Source organism: Dipodomys ordii, unplaced genomic scaffold (assembly GCF_000151885.1).
Source record: "Dipodomys ordii isolate 6190 unplaced genomic scaffold, Dord_2.0 Scaffold6, whole genome shotgun sequence".
NCBI lineage: Eukaryota > Metazoa > Chordata > Mammalia > Rodentia > Heteromyidae > Dipodomys > Dipodomys ordii.
The window spans coordinates 11,778,534-11,798,942 of record NW_012267222.1 but is presented as its reverse complement, the minus strand read 5'-3'; the positions used below and the strand labels follow the sequence as shown (position 1 = coordinate 11,798,942).

Genomic DNA, 20,409 nt, shown 5'->3' with positions numbered 1-20,409 from the left:
GGCAGGAAAGTCCGTGAGACTCTCATCTCCAATTAACCACCAAAAAACCAGAAGTGGCATTGTGGCTCAAGTGGTAGAGTGCTGGCCTTGAGCTGAAGAGTGCAGAGACAGTGCCCAAGCCCAGAGAAAGCCCCAAGACCTCAAAAAAAAACAAAAAAACAAGATGTGGCTTTAAAAAAAAAAAAAAAAGGTGTGGCTCAAGTTGTAGAGCACCAGCTGAACAAGTGGGAAGATCTGAGTTCAAGCCCTTGTACCACAAAAAATAAAAAAAGAGCAAGGAGAAATTAGTGGGATGTCTTTATCACTTCTGTAAGGTATAGGATCCTTGCTTTTGTGTGTCTGAGGGGAGTGACTCAATTTCCCTGGAGCAGGATGAGTCTCTGACTCAGGAAGAGCCTCTATCTAAGAACAAATCCATTCTGGGGCCCCTGGGGTACTTGCTAATTTGTCTCCATCTCTCCTTCTAGTTGTCCCTACCTGGCCCACAAGCTGACCCTGGCCATTCCCATCATTGCTGCTATCCTCTTCTTCTTCGTCATGAGCTGCCTGCTTCAGACCAGCTTCACAGACCCTGGGATCCTGCCCCGGGCCACTGTGTGCGAAGCTGCTGCCCTGGAGAAACAGATTGGTGAGGCCCCTGCCCTCAGTGGAAGCTAGGCTTCCCCACTGCCCTCTCGAACGTCCTGATTTTCTCTTCCACCCCTTTGCTAGGAATTAGGGATTCAGCAGTAAGCAAGGCAGGCTGGAGCTAACAGTCTGACACTGGTAGAGGGAGACAGGTGATAAACTAGGGGGCAGATAAGTAAGCAAGAAATGCTACAGCCAAGGCTCTGGAAGCCAGCCTGGAACCAAGTTCTCTGTGTGCACAATCATATAGACATCTTGTGATGTATGGACTGTTGTCCTCCCTTTACTGATGGACTTAAATGAAGGGTGGAGAGGTTAAGTAAATGGTCTAAAATCACTAGAAATGGAGGAGTTGGAATACAACGGCAGGCAGTCTGGCCATAGACTCTGCTCTTAAACATTCATATGCACTCATTCATTCACTCATCAGACTTTTACTGAGTGTCTGCTGTAGGCCAGGCTCTTTCCTAGATGCTGGTGATATCTAGCAGTGAAGCAAACTGACCGTAAACTCTGTCCTCGTGGAGGCTGCGTTCCAGGGAGGAGAAGGCAAGTAAACAAGCAAGTAATGAAATATCTGAGAGAGCAGAGTACACAAGCGCTGGAGAATTTTAGTCGGGCACTGTTGGCTCAAGTCTGGATTCCTAGCAATTTAATAAGCTGAGTTCTAAGGCTCAAGGTTTAAAGCCAGCCCTGGCAGGAAAGTTCATGACACTCTTATCTCCAATTAACCATCAGAAAGCCTTAAGTGAAGCTATGGCTCAAGTGGTAGAGTGCTAGTCCTGAGCAAAAAAGCTAATACTGGCACCAAAAGCAAAAACAAAAAAAACCTGGAGAATTTAAAACAGGGGTGTTGGGCTGGGAATGTGGTTTACTGGTAGAGTGCTTTCCTAGCATGCCTGAAGCCCTGGGCTCGATTCCTCAGTACCACATACACAGAAAAGGCTGGAAGTGGTGCTGTGGCTCAAGTGGCAGAGTGCTAACCTTGAGCAAAAGAAGCTCGGGGACAATGCCCAGGCCCTGAGTTCAAGCCCCAGGACTGGCAAAACGGAAACAAAACAAGGGTGTCCTGAGAAGGAAATGGCATCTGGGCAAAGAGGCCCAGGCCTGCAGAGGTGAGGAGCTGGGCGTAGGGACAAGAGGGGGTACAGTAGGCATGGGGTGTGGGCTAGTTTAGGTTGGGTGGCCAGGGAAGGCCTCTAGGAGATGAACCAGAATGGTGTGGTAGGAAGATGGGAGTCTGTTAATGCGTGGGGAAAAGCTGGGTGGGCTGGAAGGACAGCAGGCAGGCTAGTGTGACTAAAAACAACCTGTGCTTCCAGACACCCCCTACCCCAGGTAGCCTTGATTCCACCCAGATTGCCTTGCACTTTCCTCTGGGGAGCTCCTTCCTGGGATAGGGACCTTCATCTCAGCTGGCTCCACTCTAGCTCCTTCCTGCTGAGAAATGACGTGGATGTTTGTACACCTCCTGGTTTCCGGTTGATGGTTGGTTCCTTCCCCTAAGAGGGTGGCATTCACACAGGCTTTTAAATGCCCAGCTGGCCCTGAAGAGATCTAGTGACCTGTAAATGTCAGCGTCTGTCACTGGGAATCACTTAGTGCTCTGGGGCAGCTTGGGGCAGGCAGTGGGGAGTCGATGTTCTCTGGGCTCTGTTCTTTGTCTCCTTCCTCTGCCCAGCCACACCCACAGCTACTTCCTTCCCCTTAGCGGTCAGGTCACTGGCCTTCCTGATTCAGCGCCTTCAGTGTCCCTTGCTCTAACCTGTCTGGGCCACCTGGCGGCTCGGTAGCACCTTGTTCTCTTCTGCTTCAGGTCAGGGCTAATCATGAGGCAGGATTATTGTCCGGCTTAGCCCTTCAGAGGTCTGGCAGCCGAAATCCTCTGCGTCCTGTGAGCTGCTGGGGTAATGATGACAGCGGTAATCCTCGTGTTTGAGAGTGTGCCCAAGGCTGGCCACCCATTATCCCCACAAATCTTCCCACCATCCGGTGAGAGTTACCTGGGAACCAGGTGTGACAATGCAGACGCCAAGCAGGCAGTCATGGGCCTGGGAGCGGCCAGCAGCAGCCCCATGCTTCGCTTTTGGGGTAGCAGCACCATGTCCTCCATGTCCTGTCTCCTCCCACCCAGTGCTGGCCTCGTCCTTCCTCTCCGCCCCTGTGCTGCGGGGTGATCATTATGGGATTGTCCTTTCCACCCAGCTGTGGGGGCCTGGGGCTCCAGCGTCTTGCTCACCTTGTTGCCATGTGGAAAGCTGGGTGTAGAAGGCTTGGAGATGTGGACTGAAGGAATGAGTGAGGATTGGCAGCCTGCAAGACCCCAGTGAGGCCACATGGCTCATCTGTGTGTGTTCCACACATGGCACTGGCAGCGCAGGGGCAGGAATGTGGTTGGCACCCCGCCCCGGGTGGCTTCCCGTGCAGGGCAGTGCACAGGGGAAGGCCTGAGTGGCACCACAGGCTGGATCAGGCCCTGGGAGATGATTGGAAGTGGCTTCCTCGAGAGGTGACGGCTGAGCGTCAGTGCACTTCTGTACCACATAATTTGGGTCAATGACCAAGATGTGTATAGACAATCCATCTATAGTCCTGTAAGATTATATAGTCTAGTGACATGATAACCCTCTCAGTTTGTATAGTACACTCTGTGATGATTGCACAAGTGACATAATGACACATTTCTCAGACGATGACCCTATCCTTAGGCCATGCATGACTGTGTTTTAAAGGAAAATGTATGCTAGCCCTGTAAGTGCCAAGCCAGATTCACTTGCTCTGAATAGAAGATAATCACAGAAGCAGAAACCACAGCGTGGTGGATTTCCTGGTAGTCACTGTTCCCAGGGGAAAGCAGCCACTTTGAGGTGAGGAATGGTCACAGGATAATGGTATGATGAGTTGAGACTTCCCGCTTGTTCCAGTCAAAGGCTAGAAAGAGAATCGAAAAGGAAAGAACTGCTCATCACATGACTCAGTATTGCTTAGTGTCAGAACAGGAAACCCCCTGTGGGGGTGTACCTGCTGTAGTCTTCTCCCCCCAACTTTCCTCCAAGACTGGGGGATCCCCATGTTAGTCAGGGCCACTCTGTCTTTGCCTATTCTGTTCTCCCTCGACTGCACGCTCTCCTCCCTCAGGTGGTGAGGCCCACCTCATTCTTCCTGGTCATTGCTACTTCTGTTTGTATTTCAGACATGTTCTCCTTGTGCGGGCTCGAACTTACTTCCTCCTGCCTCAGCCTGCTGAGTGCTGGGATTATAGACATGTGCAATTATGCATACTTTTTTTTTTTTGGTCCGGTTGTGGGGCCTGAACTCTGGGCCTGGGCGCTGTCCCTCAGCTCTTCAGCTCAAGGCTAGCACTCTACCACTTGAGCCACAGCGCCACTTCCGGCTTTTTTCTTTTTGCGTATGTGGTGCTAAGGAATCGAACCCAGGACCTCATGCATGCAAAGCAAGCGCTCTACCACTGAGCCACCTTTTCAGCCCAACTATACACACTTAATTGTCACTCTTTTTGCTTTCTTGATCCTGTCTCATTTCCCTAGCCCACTATTCCCCTTTGTATTCTTTTTTTTTCAAGGTAGAAAATGTTTACTGATTAAAAAATATTAAAAAGCATCCATGCCCAGCACCCCTGGCTCACGCCTTTAATCTTAGCTACTCAGGAGGCTGAGATCTGAGGATCGCGGTTCAAAGCCAGCCTGGGCAGGAAAGTCCGTGAGCCTTATCTCCAGTTAACCACCAGAAAACCAGAAGTGGCACTGCAGCACAAGCCTTAGAGAGCTAGCCTTGAGCTGAGAGCGCAGGGACAGTGCCCAGGCCCAGAGTTCAAGCCCCACAACTGACAAAAAATGGTATCTTGGCACAGGTGGCTCACACCTGTAATCCTAGCTATTCAGGAGGCTGAGATCTAAAGATCATGGTTCAGGGCCAGCCCAGGCAGGAAAGTCTGTAAGACTCTTTATCTCCAATTAACCACCAGAACACTAGAAGCAGCGCTCATACTCCTACCTCCCCTGCCTTTTTTTCTTTTTTTCCTGTCGGTCATGGGGCTTGAACTCTGGGCCTGGGCGGTCTCCCTCAGCTCTTCAGCTCAGGGCTAGTGCTCTATTACTTGAGCCACAGCGCCACTTCCAGTTTTCTGGTGGTTTATTGGAGATAAGAGGCTCATGGACTGGGCTGGGAAGGTGACTCAGTGGTAGAGCGCTTGCCTTGCATGCATGAGGCCCTGGGTTCGATTTCTCAGCACCACATAAGCAAAAAGAAAAAGCCGGAAGTGACGCTGTGGCTCAAGTAATAGAACGCTAGTCTTGAGCTGAAGAACTGAGGGACAGCGCCCAGGCCCAGAGTTCAAACCCCACGACTGGACCCAAAAAAAGAAAAAAGATAAAGAGGCTCATGGACTTTCCTGCCCAGTCTGGCTTTGAACCATGATCCTCAGATCTCAGCCTCTTGGGTAGTTAGGATTACAGGTGTGAGCCTCAAACGCCAGGCTTCTTCAGCGTCTCAGCCTGATAGGCAGCCTCAGCAGGCTTCACAGTGAGATGGGCTGGTTCAGTCAGAGGTGGTGGAGTGACATAGTGCCTCCTACAGGACCATGCCCCACTCCAGTGTCCTCAGATTGAGCTCTTCTGGTATCCCGAAGCCCAGCACTAAGCCTGGTAGGCCAAAGGGGCACCATAAACCTTGGGGAATGAATCGATTAGTCATGTGGGAATTATAGTAGCCTAGCCTTTGAGCCCTAGGAACTTGTTGACCTTGAGCCAGACCCTGGACGCTGGCAGACCACAGGCCTGGAGCTGTTTCCTCCCTTGGTGGCCACAGTGAGGCAGCAGGGAGCCAGAAACCCTGACTCCTCTCTTCCGCTTTCTCTGGTTGAGTTTGGCTTTAGCTGTGGGAGGGCCTGGTTCTCTCCTGGGGGCAAAGGGTGTCCAAGGAGCCCATGGCATCAGGAGCAGCAGGGGGCTTCCTCGCCCAGCGTGGGCTTCAGTGACAGCTCCTGCCATTCAGCTATCTTGGCATAGAGAGATCCACAGCAGCCCCCTGGTCAGGAGGCAGGATGGGGCAGTTCATTGGTTGGAAGAGGGTGGGCCCCTCTCATTGGCGTCACGTCCTCCTCTGAGGCCCTGGTTTCCCATCTGGGGCAGTCCTACAGTGGATCTTAGACTAAAAACAAAACAAAAACAAACCAGACAGGTCCAGGGTAAACATCTTGGATTCGTCTGTGTATTTGCCCATTACCAGCCATACCAGGCCTTGTAAAGTGTCGTGCACACGGTAGGCTCTCATGTGAAGGAAAGAGCAAACGAGTGCCTTGGGAGGTGAAGATTCTCATCAAAGAACTCTGCTGCTTGTCTACAGGCTGTGCCTACGCAGCCACTGACGCCACACAGAGCATTTTCTGTGATCCGGTGAGGCAGATTTCATTACACCTTCAAAACTGTATTTCATCATTGAAATTTTAAAAGCCTGCTGGGTGCCAGTGGCTCATGCCTGTAATCCTAGCTACTAGTAAGGCTAAGAACTGAAGATCACAGTTCAAAGCCAGCCCAGGCAGGAGAGTCCCTGAGACTCTCATATCCAGTTAACCCCCCCCAAAAAAGCCAAAAGTAGAACTGAGGTTCAAGTGCTCTAGCCTTGAGCAAAAAGGCTCAGGGACAGCATCCTGAATTCAAGCCCCACTACTGGTACCTAAGGGAGGAAAAAAAAGAGAGAGAAAGAATGAATGAACAAACAAATGAACTAGGGATGTTAATGATGTGGTTCAGTTGGTAGAGTGCCTGCCTAGCAAACTTGAGGTTCTGAATTCAAACTGTTCTTATCGCCAATTAACTACTCAAAACCAAAAGTAGTGCTGTGGTTCAAGTGGTAGATCACTAGACTTGAGCACAGAGAGGCTCTGGGACAGTGCCCAGGCCACAACTGGCCTCCCCCTCTGCCCCCCCAAAAAAAAGGCAAGAAAAAAGGGAAGGAGGAAGGAAGGAAAGAAGGAAGGAGGTAAAAGAGATAAAGAAGACTAACATACAAGGCTTACCTGGGTGTAGCAGCACACACTTAAGAGGGCAGCGTGAGGATCCAAAGCATCCTGCACTGTATACAGTTTGAGGCTGGCCACTACTTAGTGACCCGTCTAAAAATTAAAAAATAAATGATAACAAGCTTAAGAGGTTTAAGCCTCAGGTCAGAAATGGCAGGTGGGGAGGTAAGGTTGATTGAAATGTATTTGCACATGTGTAGTGCACATAATTTATACTAATAAAAAAGAAAAAATAGCTAGTGGAATTGTTCCAGGTTCTAATAAGCTGCTTTTGGTAGTAACTGCTGGGAAGGGCTGGTAGGGGAGTGTTCTGGGGTGAGTCTGGCGTGGTGATTGGCTCTGCAACAAATCCTCCTTGACCCTAGTGATCCCCACTTAGCATCTGGGGCCCCCCCTGGTTCAGGCCTGACCCCTCCCTCCCTCCTGCCTCTTTTTTTTTATTGTTGTTATTGTTGTTGTTTTTGTTGGTCATGGGGCCTGAACGCTGGGCCTGGGCACTGTCCCTCAGCTGTCCAGCTCAAGGTGAGTGCTTTATCACTTGAGCCACAGCATCACTTCCTTTTCTGTTTATGTGGTGCTGAGGAATCAAATCCAGGGCCTCGTGCATGCAGGGCAAGCGCTCTACCACCGAGCCACCTTCCCAGCCCCTCTCCTGCCTCTTGGTAGAATTTCACTTCCTCTTTCACACAGGAAGCTGCAACATGCTTGGCGCTGCTCCCCACTTTGAGGGAGAGGACTGGGCCCCCCTCTGCCTGGCAAGAGCCCTTGGGACTTGAGTGATGATTCCAGTAACTTCTCTCAGTGCTGAAGAGGGTCTGTGGCTCCCCCCCCCCCCAGGGAGGGGACTGTTGAGATCTGAAGGCTTCATAATTGAGCACATCAGCAATCGTAATAGCTCATAGTTACAGTCTAAACCATTGTAAAATCCAAAACTTTTTTTTTTGGTGGCTGTACTGGAGATTGATTTAGGTCTTCACACTTGCTAGGCAGGCTTTCTACCACTTGAGCCATTCTACCAGCCCCCACAATCCAAAAAAAATTCCACACTTACCCTCACAGATAGTTGGTTGGCAAAACGCAGATGCATTGAAAATATTAAATAAAATTATTTTCGGGGCTGGGAAGGTGGCTCAGTGGTAGAGTGCTTGCTTTGCATGCATGAGGCCCTGGGTTCGATTCCTCAGCACTACATAAGCAGAAAAAGCCAGAAGTGGCGCTATGGCTCAAGTGGTAAAACGCTAGCCATGAGCTGAAGAGCTGAGGGACAGCGCCCAGGCCCAGAGTTTCAGACTATGTGCTATAAGAAATATGAGTGAGGGGCTGGGAAGGTGGCTCAGTGGTAGAGTGCTTGCTTTGCATGCATGAGGCCCTGGGTTCGATTCCTCAGCACCACATAAGCATAAAAAGCTGGAAGTGGTGCTTGGCTCCAGTGGTAGAGAGCTAGCCTTGAGCTAAAGAGCTGAGGGACAGCACCCAGGCCCAGAGTTCAGGCCCCATGACTGGAAAAAAAAAAAAAAAAAAAGAAATATGAGTGAATTTCATCTTTACCCTTAGAATCTCTCCTGGAGGTATATTATGTATATGTATGTAAATATTCCAAAATTATACACGAAATTCTGAAATCCAAAGCACTTTTAGTCCCAAACATTTCAGATTAGCAGTAATCAACCTATAATAAGCTCTTACTAGATGCAAGACACTTGGCTAAAATCACATGGTGTGTCTTTTTTTTTTTTTTTTTTTTGCCAGTCCTGGGGCTTAAACTCAGGGCCTGGGCACTGTCCCTAAGTTTCTTTTCCTCAAGGCTCATACTGTACCATTTGAGCTACAGGGCTTCTTCCAGCTTTTTCTGCTTATGTGTACTGAGGACTAGAACCCTGGGCTTCATGCATGCTAGCAAGCACTCTCCCACTCAGCCACATTCCCAGCCCCCACCTGGTATATTCTTTTTTTTTGTATATATATTTTTATTGTAAAAATACTGTACAGAGTGGTTACAGTTACATGAGTAAGGTAATGAGTACATTTCCTATCGAGCATTGTTACCTCCTCCTTTGTTTTTCCCCTAGCCCCCTTCCCTCCCTACCTCCCCAACTTCTTCCTCCCCGCAATCTCCCGACCTGGTATATTCTTAACTCCTACCAGCAGCTCTGTGAGATGAACTGATTTTGTTGCACATTTTGTTTTTGTACTGATTGTGGAGCTTGTCAGGGCCTGGGTGCTATCCTTGAGCTTTTTCGCTCAAGACTAGAGCTCTACCCTTTGAACCCCAGCTCCACTTCTCCTTTCCACTTCTAGCTTTTTTTTTCTTTTTTTTGGGGGGGTCCGGTCATGGGGCCTGAATTCTGGGCCTGGGCGCTGTCCCTCAGCTCTTCAGCTCAAGGCGAGTGCTCTATCACTGGAGCTACAGTGCTATTTCAGGTTTTCTAGTGGTTTATTAGAGATAAGAGTCTCACAGTCTTTCTTGCCTGGGCTGGCTTTGAACCATGATCCTCAGATCTCAGCCCTCTGAGTAGCTAGGATTACAGGCATGAGCCACCGGTGCCCAGGTACTTCTAGCTTTTTGATGTTTAATTGGTGATAGAGTGTCACAGACTTTTCTGCCTGAGCTGGTTTTGAGCCATGATTCTCAAATCTCAGCCTCCTGAGTAGCTAGGATTACAGGCATAAGCTACCAGTGCCTGGCTTTTTTGTTTTTAAGCAGAATGTACAGAGAAGTTGAGTAATTTGACCCAAATGTTCAGTAAATGTTTAGTTGGAAATTTCATAGCTAGGTCCAAAGCTGTGTCCATGCCTGTCGGTCAGCAGAGAGCAGGTGGCAGGAGCTAGGACCGAGGGGCAGTGGTACAGGATGTGGTGTTTGGTTTGGAGTAGCACCAGCAGCTTTAGAAGAGCCAGCTCTGCTCTCTTGAAGTGTTTTGTTCAGGGCCAAAGTCAGTGGCTCCTGTGGGTGTAGCTCTGTGCCCCGGGCGGTCCTTACATCACACTCAGCCAGCACCACGAGCCTGTGAGCTTGCGGCTGTCCCCTCTGAGGCTCAGAGGTGAAGGGAGTTCCTGAAGTAGCGAGTGGGTATGAACCCTACCAGGATTCAACCCTACACCCTCTTGCAGACAGCCACGAGGAGGGTCTTACTAAACATCTGTTCATATGCCTGATCTGTACAACCCCAAAGTGAAGGGGGCGCCATCAGAGCTGTTGGAGGCTAAGTAGGGTTTGAGTCAGTCCTGGTGAGCAGGGAGGAAAGGGGGTTTAGGGAGGGCAGGGGCAGGAAGACTTGAGGGAAGAATGGGGTAGGGGTAGGGGAATAGCTGAGAAGGGAGATTTGAAACCAGTGGAGGACTTGAACTACCAGAGAAGTTTGTCTTAGGGCTGGCAGTGTAGCTGAGTAGTCAGCACCAAGTCCTGTTTGAGAGAAGAAGCAGGCTCAAAGAAGTTCATCTCTCTCTCTCTCTCTCTCTCTCTCACACACACACAGCAATGACAAAAGCAGGTTTTCAGCCTGTTCATTGGCCTTGAAACTGCCTGCCCTTTACTGTGCTTCCTGTTTTGAAGAGGAAATGCTCAGATGCTTAGTTCCACATCCTGGTCAAGGTTATGGAGAAACAGATGACTGGAAATCTATGTGGTGGTTAGCAGTGTGAGAATGAGCTCTGTTTGCTTCACTGGTTTTTTGGCCCTGTCTCTAGGAGCTGGCATGTTGGCAGGCTCTCAGGAATCACTGGAGGCAAGTGGCCAAGCTGAGGACATCACCCATGCTGGGGTTACCCAGACTTGTCTGTGGGAAGGAGCCACTGCTTTTGGGTCTTTGGTCTTCTGTGGCCCAAGGGTAGACTTTGGGGTGTACGAGTGGCTTTGTGAAGTAGAGTACCGAACAGGCATACAGAAGGCCTCAGTAGCTGGTAGTAGCTCTTTGTTTGTTGCCAAGACTGGGTCTTGAACTTGGTATCTGATGCTTTTACTCACTGGCTGGCGTTCTACCACCTAAGCCATGCCTCCAACCCCAAGTAGCTCTTAATATTTGTCACTACAGTGGGCCAGGGATATGTATGCCTCCACTTGTTCCTGGGCTACCATGGGTACCCCTCACCTTCCCCTCTTCCCGCACTCAGACAATACAGGCAGTTCCACATACCGGCCACCCCCTCGGACACGAGAGGTGCTGATCAACGGGCAGATGGTGAAGCTCAAGTACTGCTTCACCTGCAAGATGTTCCGGCCGCCACGGACCTCCCACTGCAGTGTCTGTGACAACTGTGTAGGTGAGTGGGAGCCATGAGGATCCACGAAGGACAGTCCTTGGGACAGAAGACCATGTGTGGGGCAGGATGGACAGCGGGTGAAATAGCCAAGGCCAGGCAAGATGTCTGATCACCCACATTTGCCCTGACTGAGAATGGGCAAATGGCATCTTGGCTCTGTCCTGGATTGGTCCTTTGGTCCAGCCCTTTCCCTAGCTCTGGTGTGTACAGTGAACACAGAGAGGCTTCGAACTCTTCTGTTGTCAGCCTGGTTCTCAGGCCCATGTTCCCAGCACAGACCTGAGCAATTAGAAAAGAGAACAGAGCCGGGCTCTGGTGGCTCACGCCCGTAATCCTAGCTACTCAGGAGGCTGAGATCTGAGGATCACGGTTCAAAACCAGCCTGGGCAGGAAAGTCCATGAGACTCTTATCTCCAATTAACCACTCAGAAAACTGGAAGTGGTGCTGTGTGGCTCAAGTGTTTGGCTTGAGCTGAAAGCTGAGGAACAGTGCTCAGGCCCAGAGTTCAAGCCCTGTGACTGACAAAAAAAAAAGAATGGTTTGCCATCCAGTGACCCAGGGCCAGCTGTGCTGTGCTGTGGACTTTGGTCTGATTCCCAGCGTGGGGGAGGGGTGAGAGTCTGGAGCTGGCCAAGTCCGGAGGATAGAACCGGGACCGGAAGCTGGTTCCTGATCCATACAGCAGTGCTGGGTTGGTCCCCTCACTCTGCTCCCCAGAGGCCACACCGCTTGCTAGAGACCCAGGGTGGTCCCTTGGGAGGGTGTTGTAAGAGATGCTATGGAAGGCCCCCGGTGAGCTGAGCCATGGTGACAGGGCAGTGACCTCATCGTGCCAGCTCAGCACGCCCCAGCACAGGACGGCAGCAGCGCAGTGGGTGACTCAGTGGGCGACACTCACCCCCGAGGGTCTGTCCCACCCACCTCCCGCAGGGACACTCACCCTGGCAGGAGGCCAGCAAGAGGCTTGTGACCCACATTCTCACAGGAACTTTCCTCACCTAGGTTGTTGAACTCAGCTCTGCCCTGGCTGTGATTTACATAAGCAACAGCACACGCCCTCCCTGAGCCTGAGTCCGAGCTAGAGGAACGGCCCTGGCTCCTGGCGTGTAGGCAGACAAGTACTTTCGGGGGGGGTTTGTAGCAGGCACGGTGTTGGAGCCAGGGATTCAACAGGCTGTGCAGCGACCTCGTGCCTAGAATCAAGCAGGGGGCCTTGGCCAATCCAGTCATCAGTATGCAAAGAGACACCGACAGAGCACTGCAAACAGGGAGAAGCAGGGCAATTACCTGGGCGCTCCCATCCAGTCTGGGACCTAAGCCTTTTTAAGGCTGAGGTATGAAGAAGGAGGTACTGTTGAGTGGGGAGAGAGGTAAGGATGTCAGCCTGTGTGTGGGCCCCAGCACAATAGACAGAAGCAGGGTGTGTCCCAAGGGATGAGATCAGCGTGGAGGGGGAGTAGATGGGGGAGCCCAGCCATGGCCGCAGGCCGCTAGCGCCTGTGCTGGCCACAGCCCAGACCAGCGCTAACCTGCCCCTCCTTTCCCTTCCCAGAGCGGTTTGATCACCACTGCCCCTGGGTGGGCAACTGTGTTGGGAGGCGCAACTACCGCTTCTTCTACGCATTCATTCTCTCCCTCTCCTTCCTCACGGCCTTCATTTTTGCCTGCGTGGTCACCCACCTGACGCTGCGTGAGTTGAGGAAGGGCAGGGGGTAGGGGAGAAGCTGGCCAGCAAGCCCACTTACACCAGAGAGTGGGGCTCCCTGCCCCTCTGAGTGTGTCTTCTGATTCTTCCTTCCCAGGCTCTCAGAGGAGCAACTTCCTCTCTGCCCTGAAGGAGACACCAGCAAGATATCCTTTATCCACCGGTGGGCTCTCTGGTGGAACCTGAGGCTCCTTCACAGGGCAGGGCTGTGTCTGTCCACCCTACACTATACCAGCTGCTTCTGTTCATGCCCAGGCTGGAACCAGTCCTAAATGGGACCTCATGGAGTAAGGCAGAGCTGACCAAGAACGCTGAGGACGCACTGTCCTTGTCTTTGGGGGCCTGGAGGGAAGTATGTCCCGTGGGATTTCACACGTCCTGCCCCGTGCCTTGTCCGAGGCGGATGTTGCAGTCCTCGCTTCCTTCTGCTGCCCATCACCCTGATCTTGTCTTGCTCCTGGGGGCTGATCCTACTGATGAGTGGCGATTGGGCCACAGGAAGGTGCCCCCATGTTGTCAGTGTCCTGGGAGATGTCCCTAGGGAAGGGTGGATGAGAAAGCTGAATGTGGTGAGCTCCGGGGCCCAGGGTCCTTGCCCTCTCCTCGCTGCTGTGTGTCCTTGACCGCGTCACCGTGCTGGAGTTGGTGATCTGCTTCTTCTCCATCTGGTCCATCCTGGGCCTCTCAGGGTTTCACACTTACCTCGTCGCCTCTAACCTGACCACTAACGAAGACGTGAGTAAGGCCAGGCGGGCTGAGGTGGGGCGACCAGGCGAAGTCCTGACCTGAGGCCTGCTGGGGAACCCTGGCAGTGGGGGCTGTAGGGTAGCCGAACCTACCAGTGTGCTCTGCCTGGCCCTGGAGCTCCAGCACAGGTTTCCAAGGTCTCCACAGGCTGCAGCCCCTCAGCACAGGCTCCCAAGACCCCCGAGTTGCTTTTCTCAAAACCCCACAATTGGGGCTGGGAAGGTGGTTCAGTGGTAGAGCGCTTGCCTTGCATGCTTGAGGCCCTGAGTTCAATTCCTCAGCACCACATAAGCAAAAAGAAAGCCAGAAGTGGCGCTGTAGCTCAAGTGGTAGAGCGCTAGCCTTGAGCTAAAGAGCTGAGGGACAGCACCCAGGCCCAGAGTTCAGGCCCCATGACCGAACCCCCCCCCCAAAAAAAAGTCTACATTTTAGGAAGTGGCGCTGTAGCTCAAGTGGTAGAGCGCTCCCTTTGAGCTGAAGAGCTGAGTGACAGAGCCCAGGTCCAGAGTTCAAGCCCCACGACTGACAAAAACAGAAACAAAAAACAAAACTGTGGGCTGGGAAGGTGGCTCAGTGGTAGAGCGCTTACCTTGTATGCATGAGGTCCTGGGTTCGATTCCTCAGCACCACATAAGCAAAAAAAAAAGAAAAAAGCCGGAAGTGGCACTGTGGCTCAAGTGGTAGAGTGCTAGCCTTGAGCTGAAGAGCTGAGGGACAGTGCCCAGCCTTGAGCAAAAGAACTCAGGGACAGAACCCAGGCCCTGAGTTCAAGCCCCAGGACTAGAAAAAAAAGAAGAAGGGAAAAAAAACACAATGAGGCAATACCAGCCAGTGCCACTTCTGGTTCTTTCCATTCCCATCATCTCAAGCGTTCGGCCAGCCTAAGGCAGAAGAGCAGGGGTGCGTGTTCTCTGTTCTCTGTCGGGTGGCTGAGAGTTGAGCCCACAGTCACAGCTGAGAAGGAACAGAGCAGGGTTAGCCCAGAAGTCATGGTCATGCTTTCTGCTCACACGCCACACCTGTAGGCAGCAGAGCTGTGACCAGGACTCCCAAAGGCGTCTTTATTGAGAGGACAGCACAGGGGACTCAGGGGAGCACCCTACCAACCAAGTACCCACTGTAGCCAGCCCCATCAGCCAACAGAAATTACATTCCATGCCAGGCGCCAGTGGCTCACGCCTGTAATCCTATCTACTCAGGAGGCTGAGATCTGAGGATCACAGTTCAAAGCCAGCCCGGGCAGGAAAGTCCTTGAGACTCTTATCTCCAATAAACCACTCAAAAACCGGAAGTGGTGCTGTGGCTCAAGTGGTAGAGCACTTGCCTTGAGCTGAAGAGCACAGGGACAGCGCCCAAGCCCAGAGTTCAAGCCCCACGACCGACCAAAAAAAAAAAAATTACATTCCATACCTGGGCACTGGTGGCTCATGCCTGTAACTTAGCTACTCAGGAGGCTGAGATTTGAGAACTTCAGTTTGAAGCCAGCCCAGCCAGAAAAGTCCCTGTGGGGCTATTAACTCCAATTAACCACCAGAAAATTGGGAAGTAGTATGGTGGTTCAAAGTGGTAGAGTGCTAGCCTTGAGCAAAAAGCAATCAGGGACAGTGCCCAGACCCTGGGTTCAAGCCCCACAACCCATCCCCCTTTTTCCTCCCCCACAAAAAAAATCCGTAACTTCAGGCTCTCACTTGGAGAAACAAAACTCTGCACACATGACAGGGATTGGTAAGAGCAGAAATGACATTAGCCATTGTGTCTGAGAGTTGGTTTCCTGGATGCTGATTGTGCAGGCTATTGCCAGAGCTTAAGCAAAGCTGGGTGTAAGGCCCAGCAAGTATTTAAACTTCTGGGTTACAGTCAGGTGGGATTTGACTACTATACCGCTCAACACCTTCAACTGCTGACTCATAAAACTAAGATGGAGCATGAAATTGTTCATCTCATGCTCCGTCTGTGCTATCTGAGAATGAGTATTGTTATCCCTGTTTTTCAAATGAGGAGTAGATTTAGACATGTGATCTGTCCAGGGTCACGTAACCAAGTGAGCAGCAGAGTGTTACACTTCATAGCCAGCCCTGTCCAAGTCCTGCATTTTCAATATACTCTCCTTCCTACCTGGCCAACACACCCACAAACTAACTTTCTTTTGGTTCAAGACTGAAACTTGAACTCAGCATCTGACGCTTTCCCTCTTTGGCTGGTACTCTACCACCTGAGCCATGCCTCCAACCCACCCCAAGCTTTCCTTTGGAGATACCTCTTTGGTTCTGTCTTCTGTCCTGTTTTGGAGCCTTCTAATCCCTGTCAGTCCCCCTACCGGCAGCAGTCCTCCACATCCTTGGTGACTGCATGTTGTAGACACATTCTTCCTTCAGTCACCCAGAAGGATTTCAGACTGGCCAGCCATCCCTAGCCTCTCAGCTCTTCTCCCAGAAGAAAAAAGTAGCTGGGTCCTGGTGACTCATGCCTATAATCCTAGCTACTCAGCCTGAGATTTGAGGATCAAAGTTCAAAGCCAGCCCAGGCAGGAAAGTCGTGAGACTCTTATCTCCAATAAACCACCAGAAGACCAGAAGTGGTGCTGTGGCTTAAGTGGTAGAGTGCTCGCCTTCAGCTGAAGAGCTGAGGGACAGCGCCAGGCCAAGAGTTCAAGTCCCACAACCAACCAAAAAAAAAAGGGAGAGAGAGAGAAAAGCAAGGCAGCTTGGGGTGTGGCTCAGTGATAGCACACCTGCCTTCCGCTCCCGAGGCCCTGGTTCTGGCCCAGCCGTGCACGAGGCGGGAGGACTGTGAATGTTAGTGGTGCTTAGCATGCACAGGGCCCTGGGTGTGATCTGTACATTAATATATACATAAATATATATATATGTTACATGTATTATATATATGTATATATATATGTATATATATATATGTATATATATATGCTGGGCACTGGTGACTCATGCATGTAATCCCAGCTACTCAGGAGGCAGAGATCTGAGGATTGGAGTTTGAAACCAGCTTGGGCAGGAAAGTCTGTGAGACTCTCATCTCCATATAACCATCAAAAAAGCTAGAAGTGGAACTGTGGCTCAAATGATAGTGTTAGCCTTAAGCAAAAAACCTCAGGGACAGTGCGTGTGCACGTGTGCGCGCGCACACACACACACACACACACACACACACACGCCAGGTTGTAGGAGTAGCTCAAGTGTAGAGTGCTAATCCAAGCAAGCAAGTAAGCCAAGAAGACTTGAGTTCAAACCTTAGTACCAGCAAAACAGTTAATTAAATGAGAGGAAGTAATTCAGTGTTTTGTCACGTTTGCAGATCAAAGGCTCATGGTCCAGCAAGAGGGGCGGTGAGGCCTCTGTCAACCCCTACAGCCATAAAAGTATTATCACCAACTGTTGTGCTGTGCTCTGCGGGCCCCTACCTCCCAGGTAAGTCAGGGGAAAGGGTAAGACCTCCCTAGGTCACTGCGTGGACCATCCTGGAAGTCCCCCACCCCACCCCCCCTGCACCTCAGCAGGGCTCTACCAACCCTACCTGCATCTTCTGTCTATAGTCTCCTGGTAATGATTATTTGTCAAGCAAAGAAATTCTGTGGAAAGGTAGTCATTTTTAATCACGTGCTTGTTGTAGCAAACAATAAGCAGGAAATATTAGAATTAGATACTGTGACTGAGTAGCTACGCTTGAGCGCTGCCTTTCAGGCATCGCTGTGTGGGGTGTCCAACCTCCCCTGGCAGAAGAGAATTTTGGTAGTTGATCCCTTCTAGAAGCTTTCTACCATTTCAACACCAGGGGGCGCCAGCGCTTCAGAATGGAAATGAAGTCTCTGTGGACACTGCTGGGACAGGGCATCCCACACACTTGTCTCCTGCAAGGGGGGGAGGGAGGTGGCATTAAAAATCTCAGTGTCTCCCAGGTGCCTATCCATCCTTGCTTCCCCCAGTTACCTGTTTCCTGGCTCTTGGCAGCCAGACACATGGGTCATTTTGAACTAACCATGAATAAATTAGATTGGCAAAAGCTACCTTCCCCAAAGACAGGGAGAGACTTTCCAGAAGCAAAGGTCTTCAGCCCCAGATAGAGAGCCCCTTCCCTTCCCTCAGCTTTTCTAGAACTAGGTCCTCTCCTGGCCAGGAGCCAGCTGGGTTTGCCATCGGCCCCTGGCCTGGAGTTCTGCATTGAGCACAGCCCCCATATGTCTCGTCCTTGTGTTTCGGAAGCCTGATCGACCGGAGGGGATTTGTGCAGTCAGACGCTGTGTTCCCCTCGCCCGTCAGAAGTGATGAGCCAGTCTGCGGAGCCAAGCCGGATGCCAGCATGGTAGGAGGCCATCCCTGATCGCAGCTCAGTCCTTGCCACCTGCTGGCCTGTGTCCCCTCCACACTCACCTGCTGGGACCCTCCCCCTGCCATCCGAGGGAAGCAGAGCTGCCAAAGACTCGAGTCTGTTCGTATTTATTTCCCACCCTGCGTGGCTTTCCCTGAACTGCCCCATGGCTGTACCCTCTGCTGCCCAAACCCATGTTCCCTCAGCCCTGGGCCCACGAGTCCCCCAGCTGATCAGTGACAGGAGAGCCAGAACCTCTGGAGGCCATCAAGGGGACCCTGGGAAGTGAGCTAAGGCCTCCCAGCCAAGCACTGGACCACAGGCCCCAGGAGCCGAGACCTAGGCAGCTGCTTTGGTTTGGGGGTCCCTGTGCTTTCTTTGTGATGATCATTGTTCTTTCTTGGGCTTTTGGTGGTTTGGGGTTGGGGGGGTTGTGTGGAATTGGCCAATAGGATTAGAGCTGGGCTGGGGTCCCAGTTGGGGGGTGGGGGGATGCGCTGAGTCAGTCAGCCACAGAACCTCAGCTCCTGTGGGTCCTGGACCACAAGGTAGGGAGGAAGGTGTAACCCCCCTCCCCCGCCGCCCCATCTCCCAAGTCCATGCTGAGGATGGGAGGGCTCGCTCACGCGGGCAGTACTTGAAACGGGTTTATCACTGCTGGGCATTTTGCACAATTTTATAGACCTCTTTTCTACTTAGCCTTTTTTTTAATGGAAGAAGTCAGCCAGTTGTCATCTGTGTAGTGCCAGGTGCAGGGTTATCAGAAGGCTTAGCTGGATTTAATAAGTTTCTTAGGAGACCTTCTGGTTGTGTGTGTGTGTGTGTGTGTGTGTGTGTGTGTACTGCACGCACGCCCGCGTGCCCGTGTGTGCATGTGCGTGTGTTCACGTGTGCCCTTGTACAGATGTGACTTGGCTCCCACTTCCCCTGGGCCGTCCCCTCCCCCCAGCCTCCTTGGGTTCAGAAGCAGCCTGCACCACAGGGACTAGGGAACCTGGGCTCCCACAGGAGCTCAGCCCCGTCCCCTTCCTTTTCCCTTCCTCCATGGACTTTAGACAGCGGCTGGGGACTTGGCCACTCCACCCTGTTGCCACCCAGGCCCCAGATGAAGCTTCCAGCCTGGGCCTGCCCAGACCGGCTGAGCCTGGGTGTGATGGGTAGGGTGGTGGCTCTGGGGCGCGGCCAACATCCTGCAAGCCACACCCCCTCCTCAGCACTGCCCTGGGGACCTGCGGCCAGATAAGGAGTTTCTGCAGACTGGGGACTTCCATCCCCAGCCCGGGAGGAAGGGACAGGATGTGGGCCAGAAGCTCAGAGGATGCTCCTCCTCCGCTGGCTCCTGCAGTGTTTCACGGTAGCTAGAGAATCTCCCTGGGCCTTGGGAAGCGTGCACCTTGCCCTTGCTGGAGAGAAGCAGCTTCCCCCAGCCTCAGGGCCCTGGAGACCCAGAGGAAGCTGGCTAAAGAAGGGGGATCCCATTTGCCTTTTCCGTAGCCAGTATTCTTTGTTCCTGCTTGTAATAAAACTTTTGTTTTTAAGAATTGATTTGCTTTGGTTTGGTTTTTGTTTGCTTTTTCCTTTGCTTGAGGCCCCAGCTGGCAAACCTGGGTTTATATTTTTCAGATGAGGAAACAGAGAGGGCAGACTGCCCAGCAGTGTTTCTCCCTCTCCCCTAGCCAGGCAGGACTGTGTGTGCTGGGAGGCAGCGGAGATAGAGGCGGCCAGCCGCTCCCTGCACCTTTCCTCTCCGCCCTGACCCAGTGATGGCCCTGCAGGCACCGGAGACATAGATTCCACTTTCAGAGCCAGAGGCCCCAGGCCCCAGCCCTGCCTGGGCAGCCTGGCCGGCAGCTCGTAATGCTGGCCACTCTCCGGTATCTCCCCCAGGAGGACACCTGTCAGGACTTTGCCATCTCCTGCGCAGCCTGAGGGGAGCTAACAGGCCTCTTGGCAGAGGGTTAGCTGGTAAGAGCTGTCTCGCCTGTGGGCCAGCGCTGCCATCGTCATCGCATGCCTCACCAACCCCACGGAGCCCCTCCATCTGTCTGGTGTGTGGTGTGGTGTGTGCTGGTGATAACGGGGCCCCCCCCAAACAGAAGGCTTAGTCCTGAGCCAGGCTGCAGCGGGGCAGAGCAGCTGTCCTGGTGGAAGAGAAGGTGAAGGCCCAGGCGGGGAGGGGCGGCACCCCTGTTCTCACAGGCCCTCACCTGTGCTGGTGGTGTCCTGGGGTGCTGGGCCTCGTCACGAACACTCTTGCCTGTGTGTGCTGGCTTTCTGTCCCTGCGGAGCTTTCTTTCTCGCCTGCCTGTCTTCTCTCGCTGTGCTGCCTGGGGCCCGAGTCCTGGCCTTCTCTGGGGTCTGGCAGGTGCTGTGGCAGCCGCTGTCTCCGCACGGCCCCTCTGTGCTGCTAACCCTCTCTCTTCTCCTCCTCTGCGGCTGCCCGGGATCTCCAGCGTGCGCGGGGGCTTAAGGACGTCCTGAGGATGGCTGCGCGCTGCCTCTCCAGGGGTGGCAGGAGGGGAACCAGGCCCCCAGCGCCTCTCCAGGCCTAACCCGCGCCCGCCCGCCACCATCTGTGCCTACAGGGTCTGCCCCAGCCCCTCCCACCTGTGTGCTCTCTAGGGCCCCCATGGAGCCGGGGGGGGGGGGCTGGCTTCTTTGCCCTCACCCCTACTCCATGCTGGCCAGAGCCTAGAAAGCCATACA

At 52.5% G+C, this 20,409-nt stretch overlaps 1 protein-coding gene across 1 annotated transcript; it reads left to right on the top strand.

The window, feature by feature from the left end:
• The first annotated feature begins 466 nt into the window (after window positions 1–466).
• Window positions 467–19,244, top strand: Zdhhc18 (zinc finger, DHHC-type containing 18). Its single transcript, XM_013035402.1, has 7 exons — window positions 467–628; window positions 10,778–10,927; window positions 12,481–12,618; window positions 12,731–12,779; window positions 13,266–13,368; window positions 16,693–16,805; window positions 17,598–19,244. The coding sequence occupies exons 1-7, from the start codon at window positions 538–540 to the stop codon at window positions 17,713–17,715; spliced, it is 762 nt and encodes a 253-aa protein (XP_012890856.1). The 5' UTR covers window positions 467–537; the 3' UTR covers window positions 17,716–19,244.
• The last annotated feature ends 1,165 nt before the right edge of the window (window positions 19,245–20,409 follow it).